At 38.9% G+C, this 18,423-nt stretch overlaps 1 protein-coding gene across 11 annotated transcripts in view; it reads left to right on the top strand.

Moving 5' to 3' along the window:
- LNX2 (ligand of numb-protein X 2) overlaps positions 1 to 18,423 on the top strand; it is a 59,250-nt gene that overhangs the window by 27,006 nt on the left and 13,821 nt on the right. For all 11 annotated transcript variants that reach the window (XM_085580240.1, XM_021541995.3, XM_021541988.3 and 8 more), the window contains 3 exons: positions 5,581 to 6,105; positions 13,888 to 14,126; positions 15,178 to 15,377. In XM_085580240.1, coding sequence (XP_085436366.1) covers positions 5,705 to 6,105; positions 13,888 to 14,126; positions 15,178 to 15,377 — 840 coding nt within the window. In that variant the 5' untranslated portion in view covers positions 5,581 to 5,704. The remainder of the gene's footprint in view (positions 1 to 5,580; positions 6,106 to 13,887; positions 14,127 to 15,177; positions 15,378 to 18,423) is intronic.

Genomic DNA, 18,423 nt, shown 5'->3' on the forward strand with positions numbered 1-18,423 from the left:
TTAACACGGATATTGTAAAGTCAATACATGTTGCTAGTACTGCTTCACTTGTTTGCTATATGACTTTAATATTAAAGCAGAGATTGTATCTAATGAGCTAGGTCATGCTTACTGGGAGATGGGAAATAACACTTTTCCCCTATGGTGATGTTTGCTAGCTATTTATTCTCATTATGTTTTTTATTAATTTCTTCTGTCTTTTATTCTTTCACTTCAGCTAGGGGTCTGCTTAGAGAACAGTTACAAGTCATCAGCCTGATGCTGTAATTCCTTTGAAGAATTGTGGACTGGGAACTAAGAAGTAATGTTTAATTAATGCTGTGATGTGGTTTTAAGCAATGGATTTAACCACTGTCTAGATTTACTTTCCTGGGGCTTATGTCAAACGCTCCTGACTGCTCAGAGATCCCACTCATAGCTGTGGCATTTGAATAAAGCAGGGGAATTTGAGAATTATGAGACCCTTCCTAGCAAACTTAGGCAATCAGGGACTATTGTCTATGGAGAACGGATTGTGGAAATCCTGTGACATTTTAAAATTAAGCCAACCTTTCCTGAAATCCAGGGTGATGACTATGCTGTTGTTCAGAGTTATTGATTGGTGTGTTTTATGTATTACCCCTCAAGGTCAAATCTGCCAGGACAGGACTGCCTGAATTTAGGTTACATGAAATCTTCACCATAGCTGTTACAATTTTTTCCATATGCTCCCTTGCCACACTGGAGAGGAGTAAGGAAGGGTTATATTAAAATGTTGCTGCGATGCTAGCCAGCAGCAAAATTTTGGGATCTCATCTCCTCTGGGTTGAAGAGAAGAAGCAACCAATACCCAGTGGCCTTTAATTAAGGGGAAAATACAAGTGGACAGTTTTTCACTTGCAGCTGGTTTAAACTGCACAGAAGAAATTAATCATTGATTCAGTGATTGAGTTAGATAGATTTCTGTGCAAATACATCCCTCTGGTTAGAGAGTTCTTAGGTTCAGAACTGAGATTTGCATCCCAGCCATTTTGGGATACAGAGATATTGAAGTCCTCCAAAGAAACAAGTCACTCATCTCAGGGCGTTCTTTTGACATTTGCTTTTGGTCGAGAAAATTGCATAGACAGTTGTAAATGAAATAAAAAATTGGGGTATATTAAAGGTAATTTTTAAAGAGATTAGTTGGCAAGATGGATATTTTGCATAGTTGTTTACTTTTGGGGTATAGTTGGGTTTTTTCGTAAAATTTTGAACAGTCGGTTAATGGGCTGTAAATCTCTAGGATTTTAATAAGATAATGTAGAAGTAGATTGCTTAAATCTCTGAGAGCATTAATTGAAAAATACATGTTTCCATTAACTTCAAACTGGAACCTAGTGTTAACTATTTGTAAAGACAACCACAGTTAAAATCTTAACTTACTGCTATAATTCCAGTTTGCTTGTGGTTTTCTTTTTTTTTTTCTTTTTTTTTTTATAGCACCCATTTGGAGAGAAGAAACAAATATTGTGAAATCTGATGTAGGTATAAAGTATGACATGTAATGCTTTTGTGAAAATATGTTGAGCTTCTCCAGAGAAAGCTCATTGCATCAATGAATTGGAACTAGAGGAAACTTAAGGATAAGGCTGTCTTTTTCAGTCTAAAATCACTCTTGTGCACACTCCACTTAGAAAACTAAAATAAAAATTAGCACATAAAATTTGCAGTTGGGTGTCCAGTCTTGCCCAGTTCTCAAGTGGATTGTAATATAAAACTGAAAGCAGGGCACCACCTGCACTATTTGACTGTTTTAATGAAGTCATGGGAAAACTCTTTTCTAGGGAATTATATGACTTGAATAACAGGCCTGGCTGGCTGTTTTACCCACTTTGTATTTTTTATAATTCTGGTTATTTTTCCTGTTTGCAGCTTTCCTGGGCTATTATCATCCTGTGGAGGTGGTGATCTGCTGTGATAGGAGACAGAGAAAATAATATAAGGGATGCAGAAAGAGGGTTGAAGTAGGGTATTATAAATGGCAGTGCTCTGGTATTGTGGATTTCAGGGATATAGTACTTTACATCAGAGAAATTTAGACCTGACCTGTCATCCCAGCTGTTGCTCAGACCACAAACTGTGTTTGTGAACTTTGTAGATAAACTGATATTTTGCACTGGGAACAGATGGTAAAATGACTTGAGAGCAATAATTAAGCAGCCACAGTATATGATCAATAAAAATCCTGGTGATAGTTTCCTTGGTCATGGAATGGCCTGCCCCAAGTACGGCACAGAAGTGTAAAAGTAAGGAAATCTTGATTTTTCTAAATTTTTTTTTCCCAGTGTAGTAGTGGTATCTTTATTTATTTATCTATTTTTGTTCATTTAGTTTTTTGTTTTTTTTTTTTTTTTTTGCTGGGTTTTCTTTTTTTGTGTTGTTTCGTTTGGTTGGTTTTGGGGTTTTTGGGTGTTTTTTGTGTGGGTTTTTTTTTTTGTTTTTTTTTTAGGTGGCAGTGAGATTTTTCTTTTCTTTTGAATCTTCATTCTGTAATCCACTATCTCTTTCTTCCACAGCTCTGCTGGCAGAGAGGTGGTGGAAGGGGGGTCCTGTCAGCTGCAGAAGAGGTGGTGGGCTTAGTTTATATGGCATTTATTGATGGTTTAAGTTACCAGGGCAGTGGCAGCACTGAGGCAATGTCAGCTGCCACCAGGAGCAGCCTGTCTCTGGCCCGGGGTAGCACCTCTGCAGCAAAGCTCAGCCCAGGGCATCTGTCCCTGCACCAGCAGCATTCATACCCTGGGATGGGTCAGACGTAGGAACAGGAGTGTCTGCTCACCTCCTGCAGTGGTGGCAGACACAAAGGCTGCCTGTGCCAAGCACCTGTGATTACAGTAAGCAGATCCTGTCTCTGGGTATACCTTTCCTAAGAGAGGGGGCTTGTGGTTATAGTTTTTTACATGGTAGTGAATACCTGGTTGCTCAATAACTTCTCTGGTTTTGCATTTTGTTCAAAATTTAAAGGAACTCGTTAAAATTTCTAACACAAAAAATGATTAATTACAACCTCTTAAAAGAGAGGTGCAGATTTCTTTGACCATAGCCAGTTATAGATGTCAGAATATCTCATGGGTATATTTACTCTATGGCTCTGATTCATGCTCTGTCACAGACTGCCATGTGAGTTGCACAGACTTCAAGGGATAGAAATGCTAGAAGCCTTCGAGGAGGTCAGTTTGGGATGGTCACAGTCAGGAGTCCTGACTGGATCTCCATTACAGTAGTGCACAGAATGGTGTTGGGTTTTTCCATAGCGTCAATGATGGTCTTTAATATGCTCATGGTGGGATGGGGAGGGGGAAGTACCAATATCCACATTTTTCATAACCAGTGACAGGACTCAAGGAAACAGCATGAAGTTGAGGCAGGGAAGGTTTAGGTTGGATATCAGAAAAAAGTTTCTTACCCAGAGGATGGTTGAGCGCTAGAATGGTGTCCCCAGGGAAGTGGTCATGGCACCAAGGTTTACAGAGTTCAAGAAGGGTTTGAACAAATGCCCTTAGGGACATGGTGTGACTCTTGGAGTTTCCTGTGCAGGGCCAGGAGTTGAACTTTATGATCCTAATGGATCCCTTCCAACTCAGAATATTTTATGATTCTACATATAGGACTTAGTTCTTTCTTGGGTTTTGGTTGCTTGGAGAAAGAAGAAGAGTCCTGGTTGTAGTCAGTAGTAGAAACAGGTGTACAATTCAGGCAGCACACTTGTACAGTGGCTTTTGCTGCCTGTTCTGTGTGTCACTTTGCTTTGCAGGGCCTGTTGGTGTTGCAGGTACAATGCAATTCATGCCATATATTCCTCCCCTGCCTCGACTGACAAAATAATTTAGTACAGTCACAAATCAATGCTGTGTTTTTCTAGAACATTTATCTGGTTTATTTTGCATTACATAAAGACCGGCCATTAGATGGGTCTCATTCCTTCTGCATTAATCCAGTAGCATGAATGCAGAGCGAGAGAGCTTTGGTTTGAGTATGAGGGCCCTGTGCACTGCTCTCCAATCTTTAAGCTCTTACATAATATGTTTAAGACTGTTTTTTTGACTAATCTCTTTTGGGCTCTCATTTTGTGTTCTTAGTCTCCAGCAACAAAGAACTGCTATGCTCTTCCCTTGTGAAATCCTTTCCAGAAGGTGCACATTATCTGCTACAAGACAGGGAAACGATGAGCATCGATTTCCATGCTAGAATAGAAGCCTGGATTACAAATTACGATTTAATCCTTTTTGCGTCAAAGGATATAATAATCCTTGTAAAATGTGCTCTAAGTCTTGTGCTTGGCTGTGTGAGGTTAAGGGGCAAAAGTCAAAATAGGGAAACTCATAAAAAGTAAGACATGGGGAAATGTGTGCATGAATTTCAGAATATATGTTTAGAACTGCATTTCAACAGTCAGAAATAAAGATGATGAGCTGATGCCTAGACTACTAGTTTTCATTTCTCTGTATCTTTCTACTACACTGCTAGAAAACAGTCTCTGTTGTGAGTGTTGTGTTGTTTGTTGAATTGCAGTAAAGAACTTAGATACATAGTAAGCATTGCTGTAATTTGATTTTTGTTCTCCCTCAAGTAAGAACATTTACCACAACTAACAAATATGGAGGTGTCTTAAGACTATGAGAAATTCTGTTTTATTTTCTAAGTCATCATGCTATGTGTATCAAGCATCATGATTCTGTAAGGGAGAGAAGGCTAAATAAGGTTGGGAGGGATAAGGATTTAGTGTTTGAAGTTGCTGACTGATGGCTGCACAACTTCCTGCCCAAGCAGCTATTTTAAGAGGGGCAAAGTTTAATAAAATGAAAAGTTTAGAAAATAAATTCCATGGTGACAGACCTAGGGTTCTTTCTTGCCACACTGAGTGTGCTGTAACTTTGTTAGGTAAAAAGCAAAACAAATACTTTTTTTGGAACCAGTAGTTTCATATGATTAGTTTCTTCCATATCTTGATTATTGGCCTCTGTACTAAATCAGATGAGTCGTACTGGATACAATCTGTCCTTCTTACTGTGTAGCAAACCTAGAACTAAGTGATGATATATTTGCAATATTACTAAAGGAATGAACCAGGCTAAGCTGTTTCCTGTTTTTTTCAGTGCAGTGTATTTAGAACATTACTAATAACCAAATATTCTGTATGGTCAAAATCAAAAAAACAGTAGGACCAGATTAAAATTGTTATCTCATATTAAAGAACTCAATTATTTGATGATATAACCATAATTCCACAATAGGGTATTTTTGTACCAAATGCTAATTGCATGCTTCTAATTTGACAATGCATAATGTGGTGTCCTTGCTGTCACAAAATAGTCATCTTGCAGGTGAAGACTGTGCACTGCACCAGCCCTTAGGAAGCCATAAAGTGTTTGTGTTGTAAAAGGATTTGTATTTGTAGATTTTTTTCCTTGTTCTTTTCTTTGACAAACTTACAAAAACCAGGACTATTTCCCTGATCTATCTTGGTGTTGTATTTTGGTAAACCCAGAAGTCAAATGCTTTGAAGAGATCACCCATATTTCCTGCAAAATGAATAATTTGTTTCTTTATTTGATACAGAAAATGACTGAAGAGCATATATAAGTCACCCTGGAAGAAGTTGCTTTGCTGTGAGCTTTACATGAACATTCCAATCCTATGAGAAGGAAGAGGAAAAGGATCCATCAGCCTTCTTAGCTGTAAAATGGGGACTGCAGGTGATGACATGGCTGCAGTGGAGCAGAATGCCTCCTTGAACCCTCTGTGCTTTGAGTGTGGCCAGCAGCACTGGACAAGGGAGAACCATCTCTATAACTACCAGAACGAGGTGGATGATGACTTGGTCTGCCACATTTGCCTTCAGCCCTTGTTGCAGCCATTGGACACTCCCTGTGGACACACTTTCTGCTACAAGTGCCTAAGGAACTTTCTTCAGGAGAAGGATTTCTGCCCACTGGATCGAAAAAGACTCCATTTTAAACTCTGCAAAAAATCCAGCATCCTTGTTCATAAACTGTTAGACAAGCTCTTTGTTTTGTGCCCCTTCTCTTCTGTGTGTCAGGAAGTGATGCAGCGATGTGACCTGGCGGCACATCTTAAAAACAGGTGAGCGCTGCAGGTGCTTGCATTGCATTTTCTGTACATGCTTGTTTGTGGCCAGTTTATGTAGCAGTACAAATTGTGGGCAGGAGAAGGGGAGAGAGTTGGTGGTGACTTAAATTCACAGCACAAGAACTGTGAAGAAGACAGTAGGAAATGGTCAGTCTGTAGCTATGCACAGGCAATGCGCTAGATTACCCTTCTTTTGTACATAACAACAGAAAATAGTGAAGACTACTTGGTGATGGTCATCGGGAAAATGACATGGATCATTAGAAGTCTGAAGAAAACCATTTATCAAAAAAAAATACAGTAGTGAGTGATTACAGTAGGGGAAAAAAGGCTGAGGGAATGGGAAAATTAGAGATGTGCAAACTGTCTGCAGAGAGGAGAGAACTGGTGCAGTAGGAACAAAGAAGATCAAGTTCAGATTTTAGTGGAAAAAAGCTTTATAATGGTCAGGCACTGGCATAGCTTGGTTAGGTAGTAGTTGTCTATTCCCTATTTTTAGATGTGATTATGAACACATAAACAAACTTTCATCAGGAATAGTTACATCAGAATTGGTTCTGCTTTGAGGTAGGCAGATGAACATGGTATCTCTTAGGACTGATGGGCCTTCTCTGCGTGTCGTCCAGTCCAGGGACACTGGTGACCACCCAGACAGGTTCACTTGAGAGGTACGTGGACCTGTTCCATGGACTTGATTCCAAGTCTTGGTCTTTGTCCATTTGGAGACTCTTGGAGTCTCTTTCTTCAGGTGAAGAGTGATGTTGCAGAGGAGATGGGGAGTGTGTGTGGTGCAGATGTGCCTGCAGGCAAGTGCTCTGCAAAAAAGGGGAAAAGGACAGAGGCCATCTGTCTTAGAAACTGTTTGCTCACATTCATATTTCCAGTGTGCCTGCCCTCTTCCTTTTTCCACACATCCTGAAGGCTTCTGCAGATTCAGACGTTGGGAGGACCCTCAGTATGCAGAACATGCCCCAGTCCTGTGGACTGTGGTGAGCATGGAGCTGCCTGGCTCCATGATTGTGGTAGTATGGTGTCCATGTCAGGGAGTTACAGGGGCTAATTAGGAGCCTTTCTCTCTAGGTTTTTATCTTCTTTTTTTTTTTTAATTCCCTACATGGCTTCCACGTTAGTTTAAGCACTTGCTTGTTTACTGGTGGCAAGTAGTTTCTGATCTATAAGATGACTTGGGGTGGTGAGGAGGCCTAACTGTTTTATGATTCTATTTTAATAAAAGGCAAAATTTAATTGATTCAATTTTAATAAAAGGCAAAATGCTAGCAAGGCTGCTGCTAAATATTTGATTCCTCTTCTGCTTTCCCACTGTCATATCCCTCACCTCTTCAGTCCTTTTTCCTTGGTTGACATAGTTTTGAATGATATTAGGGCTGTTTAGAACAGGGTCATGTAATTTATTTGTACATAGAACACTATGTATGTACTCTTTAAGTATACGTGAAATATCCATTTACTTAATGCACAAGGTTATAATGGAATTCAAGTGAGCTGAGTCACAAGCTTTTTCTGTTTGTTGGCTGGAAAAAGCTTTCAGTTGCAGAAGGCTGCTCATTTTCAATTCCTTCTGTTGTCTTGGTTATCTTGGCTGATACACGTTTTGAGTATATGGCGATTTACAATTTTCAATTAAGCTTATTTGCAAACATCTGAACACCTATAAATTACCATTGCTGACATAAATGATGGCAGCAACTGCATAATTTGAATTTAATTCTGTAAGGATTAGTGAATCCAGTAAACTTCTACTACTGATCATTACATTTAGGAAAGAAATACAAAATTCAGTATTGTTGTAATTGTCAGCATTGATTAATATAAACCAGTCTCCACAAGCCTTTACATAAGGTGGTTTGTGTTTCTGAAGAAAGCAGTACGGTTGGTTAATTTTCACTGTCTAAAAACCTTCACACTAGGGTTTTCCGGTGTTTTTTTATTGGCTTCATTTGGGCATAAAAGCTGGAAGAAAATGTCATTGTATTCATCAGGTGCCTCAGAGTGTAAGGAGCATTACTGTAAGATGCTCCCACAAAGAGATGAAAGTCATCAAACACAAACCTGATTACTTCAGTCATTAATTGCACTCCATGATACCTCATTGCAGAAAGAAAATATTCTTGATTTCTCAAACTCTTGAGTTTCATTACATTCACTTGCAAACTTGTTTTTAGAGTTAAACACAGTGCATGTAATATGACTTAAAGAGCAGAACCATGTGAGTCATGTACTGTTTTTCAGTCACTTGGTATAGAAAATTTTTTAGTGTTTGGTAAAGTAAGTGTCATTTTCATTCCCTAGAGTTGTTTAAGGAAAGACTGGATGTGGCACTCAATGCCATGGTCTAGTTGACATGGTGATGTTTTGGCATGGATTGGACTCTATGGTCTCAAAGGTTTTTTCCAACCTAGTTATTGCTGTGTTTCTATGATTTCTAGATTATCAAAGGTATATTTATGAGAAGAAAATCTGACAAAAAGTTAATGAGATTTTCTGTGTATGATTTTAATTGTGGTAATTCTTACAGATTATTCAGAAGTGAAAGAAGTCTATTGTACAAAATCATATTGTGAAAATCTTAGAACTTACATAATGAGAGGGTTGAGTATTGTGTTAATGGCTTTTTAGTGGGCCTTTAACTGTCTCCTCCTGCATTTCCCTATGGTATCTTAGGGTACCAGTTTGGATGGAGACGTTTTTCCAACTGGGTAATGTTGCAGATAATTTTATGTCAAATTAATTTTGACCTTTATGTAGGATTGCATTTTTTGGAATTGAAGAAACTATTGAGCTATTCACTGGCTGTCACTTAGCATGCTTAATATATGGATTTAGAGTAACAAAATCCATGGGAAAACAAGCTGTAAAGATACAGAACTTTGTCATTCAAAACCATGGCAATGCCAGTTAATTTGGTGTTTGTCAGTGCTGATGAGCCCTGTTCTTCCCACCCTTTCCCATGTTAGCTATGGGCACTCTCCCTGCCTGGCACTTTGGAGCACCAGAAGTGAAGAGGATCTGTGGGATTTAACCCTCTTTTGAATAAGTGAATAGGCAATAGATTCATATTTTCTTACATGCCATATGGACTCTAGCCATTGCTGGAAAGGTAAACAATCTCTCTGTGGTTGTTCTCTGCTCTGAAGCCACTTGACTCCTTGTAAGCTTCTCACATTGTTGGGTGGGAGAGAGAAGTATTCAACAAAACCACTCTTATTTTTCATTAGTCTTCTCTGATTCCCAAACCTAGATAACTCCTGGTGCTCCATTTTCCCCACTTGCTTTTTTTTTTTTCCTTTCTTTTTTTTTTCCCTGTCAAAAAGAAACTAAGACCCGGACATTTAACTTTCCAAAGCAGCACCAGGTTTTACTTTGAATTGCAGCTGTAAATCTTGCCAGAATTACTGCTTAAGGTCACTTTGCTGGCAAAGTTTTATGAGCAATAGCAAAAGCACTTGGGTTGCTTCTTTGCTTAAATACAGCTCCTGCTTGGAAAATGATTTAGTGCAACTGGTTTGAGGTTATTTAGTGTGTTTGCTTTTATCAAAACCACTGGACTGGGCAAAAGCTGATGGCATAGTTTACAATGAATTCTTTCTTTTCAGTAGACAGTGAGCAAGTGTGTTTTTCAAGCTCCTACTGTTATTCCACAGAAATACCCTGTAAACTACATCTTAATTTTGTATGAAAGCTCTTTTTATCGGCAGAGAGGGATTGCTGCTAGTGTTCCAAGAAGTCAGCTTTTATATGAGAAATCCAGGGGACTTGGCTGTAAAATAAATTACAACAAAAAGCCACCAAACAAAAAGACCCATTTTTCTTCTCTGTCTGATATGAATTAAGAGGAATTGAAGGTAAAAGCTATACTTTGTCACCATCCAGAACTGAGCAGAAGCTGGTACTGAAGAGGGTAGAGGAAAGAAGCTGAACATAAGCAGAATCTAATTTCACGTGCCTAGAATAACTGCCCTTCAATCTTCCCATTAAGTAACATCACTCTGTTGATTTAGCTGGGTAGTTTTATTTTCATAGAACAGTTTGAGTTGTAATCTTACTCTTGAGCATCTTGATTCATGAAAGAAATTAAAGAATTTCTAAAAATTCTTAAAACAGTCCTCCCTTTGTTTTTGCTCCTAGACAAGATGTTCTGGCTTTATTGGTAGATATGAAATACCATTTCTCTAAGTTTGAATTCAACCCTTATTTATACAACTTGTTTTATGAGAATGCTTATATGAGTAAAGGAATCCAATCTTAAGAGCTTGTTTTGATCACAAGATGCCCATCTGTGTCCATAACACATTACAAGGTTCAGTCCAAAAAGCATTTTATCCCAGATATTTGGTGTTAGTGAAAGTGTGCACCTCTGGGGATTTATTGGCATTTAACTGTTACAACTGTTATACGGTTTTGCTGTTTGTGAATAATACATTCTTACTGCCAACAAAAATCTTTTTATGTTGCAAGTGGAAAGAAAAAATCTCTGTATAGATGTGCTTGAATACCAATACAGGGCTTTGCTGCTTGGAAGGTGGGATGCTGTGGACCTAGACCTGGGAACTGGCATCCTATGAATTAATGTCTCCACTAGACTTCTGCTTTCCTGGCAATGCAGTTGCACTGTACTAGACTGAAATTCAGAGTCTATTACAATTACTGGTTAATTTGGGTAAGAATCTGTGGGGTTTTGCCCTTTTTTGCCTCATACAGTGCTGCACAAAAGGGATTCCATTCAAGAGAAGGTGTGCTCAGGAGGCTGTTTAGATTTCTTGGTACTAGCTTTTGAAATTATAATTATACATCATTGGCCAAAATAAACCTCAAATCTATTTATATTTTGAGTGATGACTTTTATCAGCTGCCAGGTAATGATGAGAGAATGTGCTGCGTGAAGGAGGGTGAAGGAGGACCTGGCTGTGGTTTAGGAGGCTTTGACAGAAATAGGATACTTCCAGGGATGAGTTTTATGTTGTCCTGGTTTGACACAGCTTAAAAAACAAATCTCTAAGGTGTGCTTTACCACCTTGAGCAGGTCCTTTGGGCTCCTCAGGCCTTTTGAGATGGCTGAGTCAGAGTCAACAACAATGCAGTGGTTTGTAGGAGGTATTTAAGGAAGTGTCTGGCTCACAGATGTAGTCCAGTAAGGCTGGATTCTGATGGCAGGCTCGGAGGGATTGAAGCATGGTTCTCTGACAGTGTTGGTTTTGAGCTGTTCACTTACAGAAGTGGTGATTTCTCTTTGCTGAGAAATTACCACTTCTATAGCACAGCAGTTCAGGCACAGCAAGGACACGCAGCTTGGGGTGGTTTTGTCCTAAATTCTGGTGAATCAGTGTGGGAGAGCATGTCTGTCAGAGCTCCCAGCAGACAAGTTTTCTCTGCAAGAGCATTTATCCCTTGCTGTGTTGCTGCAGAAATGAGTGATGTTGGAGATGGTTCATTTTTTCCCCCTGTTGCCAGCGTTAACATTTGAGGGACCGTAAGGTATGTTAGAAATACTGAGGAAAGTGATAGCATCTTTCCTTTTCTTGGTATTTTGGGCTGTTGTTTTGAGGTTTGCATTGGGAAATGATCAGTGATAGAAATTTCCTGCTGATTTTCATGTGTAATTGTGTGTCTCTGGCCACCAGACAGATACATTGTCTGATCTGTCCAACTATACCAGTGGTTTTCTGTAGTAAATATGTCTGGGCAAAGCCAAAAAATAGGGTTATATTCCATCATTAAAATAAGAGAAACATTTTCACAAAGCAAAGCCTTTCAATTTTCATCTTTTGTACTTATACTTCCTGAACTTTGAAGAACAAAATGATCATCGGTTGCTTTGGGAAAAACCCCAAAGAATTATTTCTGAAACACATCATGTCATAATAGGAACTGTCTCTAATGTATGTTTTTATGCATATTTCAGAGTATACTTGGGTTACGTTTTTCTACTCTTCTAAACATGGAGAACACAAAGGGAGACAGGAGACAAGGGGAGAATACATGGAGAACTCCTCTGGGAAGGCCATAAGGCCTTTCGGTATCTAAAAGGATATAAGCTGGAGAGGGATTTTTTTTTTTTAAGGGCATGTAATGATTAATTAAGGGGAATGGCTTTAAACAAAGAAAGGGTAGATTTAAGTTAAATCATAGGATGACATTCTGGTGTGGTGAGGCACTGGAAGAAGTTTCCTGGAAAAGCTGTGGATGCCCTATCACTGAAAGTGTTCAAGGCTGGGCAGGATGAGGCCCTGAGCAACCTGGTCTAGTAGAAGGTGCTCCCTGCCCATGGCATGGAGATTTAAACTACATGACCTCTAAGATCCATTCTAACCACAACCCACTCTATCATCTATGTGTACAATAAAAAAAAAAAAAGGTAGTTTAGTTTCATATATATCTATATCTAATGTGATGCATGTATAACGTGGCTGGGGGTCACAAGAGCTTTATCAACATTCTTTGGATCTGAAAACTTTGTTAGCAGGTTATCTTCAAAATCCATGCTGAAACAGTCTATAATAATATATATAACAGTATAACATATAACAGTATATAACATATATAGCAGTCTATAAACCATATAATTACCAGATTCTACTCTAATAAGTTAGGATGTCATTAGGCTTCTGCTGTCTTTTACTCTGTTAACTCATTTCTTCTCTTGCAAGAGTAAATAATTACTTCTTTTTTTATAACAATCTGCCAGATTCCCAAACACTGAATCCTTTCAAGAATGTGGTTTCTTTTTTTCTGAGACTGCTCCAGTATGTGCATTTTGGGATGGTCAGCAGCTTCAGAAGCAGGAACTTTAAGGACATCAAATACCGTAAGAAGTGATTTATCAGACACTGGCAAAACTGTTGCAGAGGCAGATAGATGTAAAATTGGTGTCCACATCTAATTATGTGCACATAAGTGCAAGATGAGTCAATAAATTAAGGCATTACATAAATTTGCAAGATTGTGGCCCTTTTTTGCAAGGATCTATTTTAAACATAAGCAAAAAAAATATACTGCATTAAGAGTAATGGAAACTTGAAAAGCATCAAAAGCATTTGATGAAAAGCATCAAATACTGTTGCATAAGGGAAACAAAAATTGCACCTCCTGTGTGAAATCAGAAAGAAAAAACAGGAAACAGGAGAGAGATAAGAACACCTTCTATTGGCCCAAGAGACAAGTGATGAACAGAGTCATTACTTTTGCTAAACCTCTCATACAGACTCCTAGAGAAGCAGAATTTTATTTCAGTATTTTAACACTTAGATTGCAATACGGGAAAGTTTTAATCTCTTTGCTCCTTTGAATAAGCCCAGGAAAATATGATGCTTGCTTCTTTTGGCTTACTAAGGTGAAAGGAGATGGTTTCTATAGGTCTCCAGTTTTGTCTTGGAACAGGTCTTCTCACGTGGATTTTTTTGCCATCTTTCCAGCAGGTTATCTTCCAGAAACTGAAACGTACAGAATTACCCTTCTAGTGGAAGGTGTCCCTGCCATTCTGTGATAACAAAACAAGTCCACATTCAGAAGGTGTTACGGCACATTGAGTTCATGGCCAAAAAACTACCTAGTAGAAAGTTTGTGAAGAAAGCAGTGTTGAGATTTTGTCCACTAAAACATATTTTGGCCTTAAAATTCAATGTGTTTAATATTTTTTTAATGCTGTGTTTAAAGCTATGGCTTTGAAGAAGACTGATTTAAATTGATGAAATACTTGGGCATTCTGTGCTACAAACAGGGCTGCAGGCTTGAAGCATGATATCAGTGTTGTCCTTACAGGTGTCCTGGGGCTTCTCATCGGAGAGTTGCTCTGGAGAGAAGGAAAACGAGCAAGCTGCAAGCAGAAGCAGAGGGTGAGAGTGGTCTGGGCGGGCCAGAGCAGCCCAGCAGTTTGTCTCCGGACACTGATCAGGGAATAGTGCCAGCTGAGCCAAGCTTTACCTCGCCTGCCCTGCCCGCGTGGACAGATGAGCCCGGCATCGACAATCCGCCTTTTGAGGAGAACACCGTAGCAGACAGTATGTCATCACTTGTCTTCTCAAGTCTCTTTTATCAGATGTGGAAACATTTGTGGTGTCAGAGCTTGTCTCTTACCAACTGTGAATGTGCATCTTTGTCTTTGGCTCTATTCTTTTGCAGTTTCTGGAGAAATATTAGTGGGTTTTGATTATGTGCAAGTTTACAACTGAGATAAAGTCACAGGAAGGGAAGAAGTATCTCAGAGTGTGTGCCAGCTACTGTGGTGCTATATCATCATTTATTGTGTCACAGTGCAGTAGTTAATGTAAATTTGCTAGTGAGACTGGCCTCACAAGTGAGATGGAAGGAGTATAGTTTCTGTAAAATTACAGAAGTTGTTTTCTAAGATGAGATTTGTTTTTCCCTGTTCACCCTTTCCCTCCAACTGGATCTGCATCCTTCTCACACACTGAGTGCTGTTGTGCTCGAGCAAAAAGGCAGCTGAGTTACTCCTGCATCCATCTGCACTGAATGAGCAGTAACACCTTTATCATCTGGGATTTTAGACAGGAAGTGCTGAGCCTTACCACAGAGGAAGGTGGTCCTGTCCCCTTTCTTTATATTTGCCATCCTTTAGCATTCTCCTTTTTCCTCTTTAGTTGTCTCCATGTTTGCTCCCAAGAAATGGGCTCCTTAAGTTGACCCAGTAACTCAATAGCAGCTCCTCATGCAATTGCAAGACAAAGGCATTATCGTGGGCTAACCCCTAAAATACATTTTTATCATTATCACTGAATGCAAATCCCAGGGTGAACCAATGACAGATATGAAGTGGATTATAAAGCGTGAGATCCAAAGGGTTCAGAGTATCCTGTTCCAATCCAAATGATCCCATTTCAGGAAGCATGGATGCAACTAAGTCACTAGCTGCTTTCCAACAAGCTAGGGGTTTCAACAAGTAGTGGAACTGATCCATTTGCACTGGTTTCATTTTTTTGTTAAACTGCTGCTTTGTGGCCTGTCTACATTATCTTTTGGTGATTTATTTGATTGGAAGTGAATGAAATAGAAAAGATAATAATTGTCTTTCTTTTTAAAAATAATTGGCAGCAAATCAACAGCCACCTACCTTGCCTGAAGGAGAGATCACTACTATTGAAATTCATCGGTCCAATCCTTATATTGAATTAGGAATTAGCATAGTGGGTGGCAATGAAACACCTTTGATCAACATTGTCATTCAAGAAGTTTATCGAGATGGGATCATTGCCAGAGATGGAAGACTTCTTGCTGGAGACCAAATACTTCAAGTATGGAACCTAATTACGTATTCTGTCTGCTTGCTTTCTGTTCACTCCTTGCAGAATTGTTGTTAAAATGAAATGGGAGATCTTCCTTGTCAGACTATGTTGTGTCAATGTTAGCTTTGCAATTATCAGTTGAAAAGCAAATTAATATTCAGAGCAGAGCCTGTTGTTCTCATGATAGCACTTTTGACTATCATGCTTTATGTTATTTGTCGGACCAGTCCCTGGAATTATCTTTCCTCCCTAGCATCTGTTATCAACATTTAAAACACAAGTTGTTTTTTTTTTACAAGTCTGTTTTTAAATGCTGTGGGACTTGGTCCTTATTTCAGCTTTACTCATGCATTCCAAAGGAGCGCCCGAGGTTATTTCTGGCTAGCAAGTTGGCCTAACATGTCCTGTGTAAGAAGCAATTTGTGGATTGTAAGGTTGGTTTTATCTAAACTGTTATTTTAATATGGCTTCACTGTTGTCTTCCAAAAGCTGAGGCAGTTGACCAACATCTTTCAATATGTATAAAAGACTTCGTGATAGGCTTAAATAAAAGAATTTGAAGCATTTGAAGAAAAAAAAATGTAAGTTGATTTTGATTCAGTGTATATTTTTATTTTGGTTTTAAGTAATTAACCACAGGCAATAGAAAAAGATCAAATTCTATTAATTTTGAACTTTTAGTTTTATACTTGGGGAAGGGGTTGTTTATATGACACTAAAGTAACCGAGCGCTGCATAAACAGAACAGTCACCCAGCTTCTATTTTTAATCATTCCACATGAAACAAATATATTATTGTCAATTCAAAGTTATTTCAGTAGGAATGCTTGCTTTTGATCTGGCAGCCTAAGATCAACCCAAATGTAGTTGTAAGCCTTCTTCATTTCACTGTTTTGAAATCAAGCCGATAGAAGTAGCTTAAATACAGTAGTTACCCTTGGAATAAAATTAGTTTGCACTTCAGAAAATAAAGTCCCTTTTGAGAAATGTGCCTTTTTCCGCTCTTGGAGTGTAAGCACAGTGGCTGGCCAAGAAAACAACCCAAGAGCTTTCCAAGATGTTTCCTTTTCAACAAGTAATTGCAGACACTGATTGAATGCTGCCTCATTTATTTTTATACTAAGGGCTCTACTTGTTTGACAGAAAAGGGAGCTTGAGTTCCAGTGAAGCTTTGGAAATTCCTGCTGTTTGGGCAGGTGTCAGTTACAGTTTCCAAAGCCATAAATGGCAGTGAATTGACTGTAAATAGGAATTTACTAGCTGCGGTCAGTCCTCGCTATCAACAGCTTGGCAGTGGGGCTGTCAGATGCTAAGTGGGTGTCCATGAGAGTCCTTCTCTTATGCCAAGGGAGAGATACAGAGGGTAAAACGTAAATTTTGAGGAGAGATAGTTATATCTCTATTTCTTTGAATTTGCCTGTGCAGGTGCTGGACTGTTGTATTAAAATGATCAGGTTCAATCTCTGCCATTTGTAATTTGGTACACTTAGGTGCAGCTCAGCATGGACACTTTGGTTGAATATTTCTAAACATGTCTTCTAGGGCTTTTATGAGCTGTAAAGGTCTAAAAAAAAGACTCAGGACTGTGAGATGAAACTCAGCATTTTCTTGCCCAGTCAAACAAGAAATATTAGCCTTTTAAGAGCTGTGGGAACAGCATTTAGTAACAGCTACATAAAAGCTTGTGTTGTCTGCAAGGTGCAGATAGGTGCCTAACAACTTCAAAGTGCTCTACAAATTGTCTCTTTTTTGTGCTGGACTGTGACTGTAATTCATGTGAAGCATGTCCTAATGAGAGTATCTTTCCCCAAGAAGTGGTAAGGCTGTTTTGTTCTGAAATTTTAAACTGCCTTATAGAAAGAAAAATTACATTTTATTGCATATATTCTTCTGTGCCCTTTGAGTGCTCACATATTTTATTTAGCTAGTTAGAGTTAAAAATAAAAATGGATTTAATTTAAAGGCTCTGATGGATGAGCCCTAGTGGTTTTTGCGGGAGGCAGCTCTAAATGTTATTTCTCCTAGCTATGCATGCCTCTTTTCCCTCTGCCCAAGGTCATAGCCTGTCTCAGGGCAGTAGCAGAGCAGGACACCACCATGGTTCTGTCTGAGCTCATGGTGCTGCCAGCAGTAGTGGCTTTGTGCTGGGTTTTGGGCTGAAGGTGTCTCAGGGAGAGTGAAGTCCTCCTTCACCATTGGAAACCACCACAGCCAAGTGGTTCGGCACAGACTCCTGGGAGCCCCTCAGCTCAGATGCATGATGTAAATGTGGCAGCTGTTGTACATAGATTGCTTTATATATTTTTATAGTTTAAATATTACTATTAGATGATGAGAAGATGCATGTTTGGTTTTACTTACTTAGGTTGCAGTGGGGTCTGTTAAAAGGCTTAGGTAAGGCACATCAATCAATATAGAGTGTTTGGTGTTATCTTCTATCTGCTGAAATCGTGGGGACAGGGGTTTCTCCACCAAGGCTAAGGATGAAAATCTAGTGTTAACTTTGAACCCATTCTTACAAAACAAGGTAAACACAGCTTTCGTGCTGAATTTTTGTCACACTCCTCTTTTCTATCAAATCTCATTGTACTGTCAGTTCTTACTTTTATAGTGCAAGAAATGACTGAAGATTACTTATCTTTACATCAGTGAGCTGTAAAACAAACACAATTCTTAATTCTAGGTTGAGAAAGTTTAATCTGTTTTTCATTTACAACTGGATTTTGGGTGATATAGTTTATAAGTCTGAAGCTCTGGCCTACTTGAAATCTGTGGAAAATCCAAGTTTATGCTATGACTATAATTAGTACAACTACCTTTTTGCTACTGTCTTAGCCAATTTCATTATTCTTGACTTCAGTTTTTTAAAACGTTTTTTCACATAATGGAGGTACTGCATATTGTAAGACACAAGCTTGCTTCAGAGATTTGGATGCATTCTTCTTACAGCTATTATTTTGCACTTTTAAGTGATGCTGGGCTTGACACTGAAAGTACATGTCATGTTCTTGTCCTGGAGAGCAGACAATGTAAAGATCTAAGGAAGACAAGTGTA

Source organism: Lonchura striata, chromosome 1 (assembly GCF_050655825.1).
Source record: "Lonchura striata isolate lonStrDom1 chromosome 1, ASM5065582v1, whole genome shotgun sequence".
In the NCBI taxonomy this organism is placed as follows: domain Eukaryota; kingdom Metazoa; phylum Chordata; class Aves; order Passeriformes; family Estrildidae; genus Lonchura; species Lonchura striata.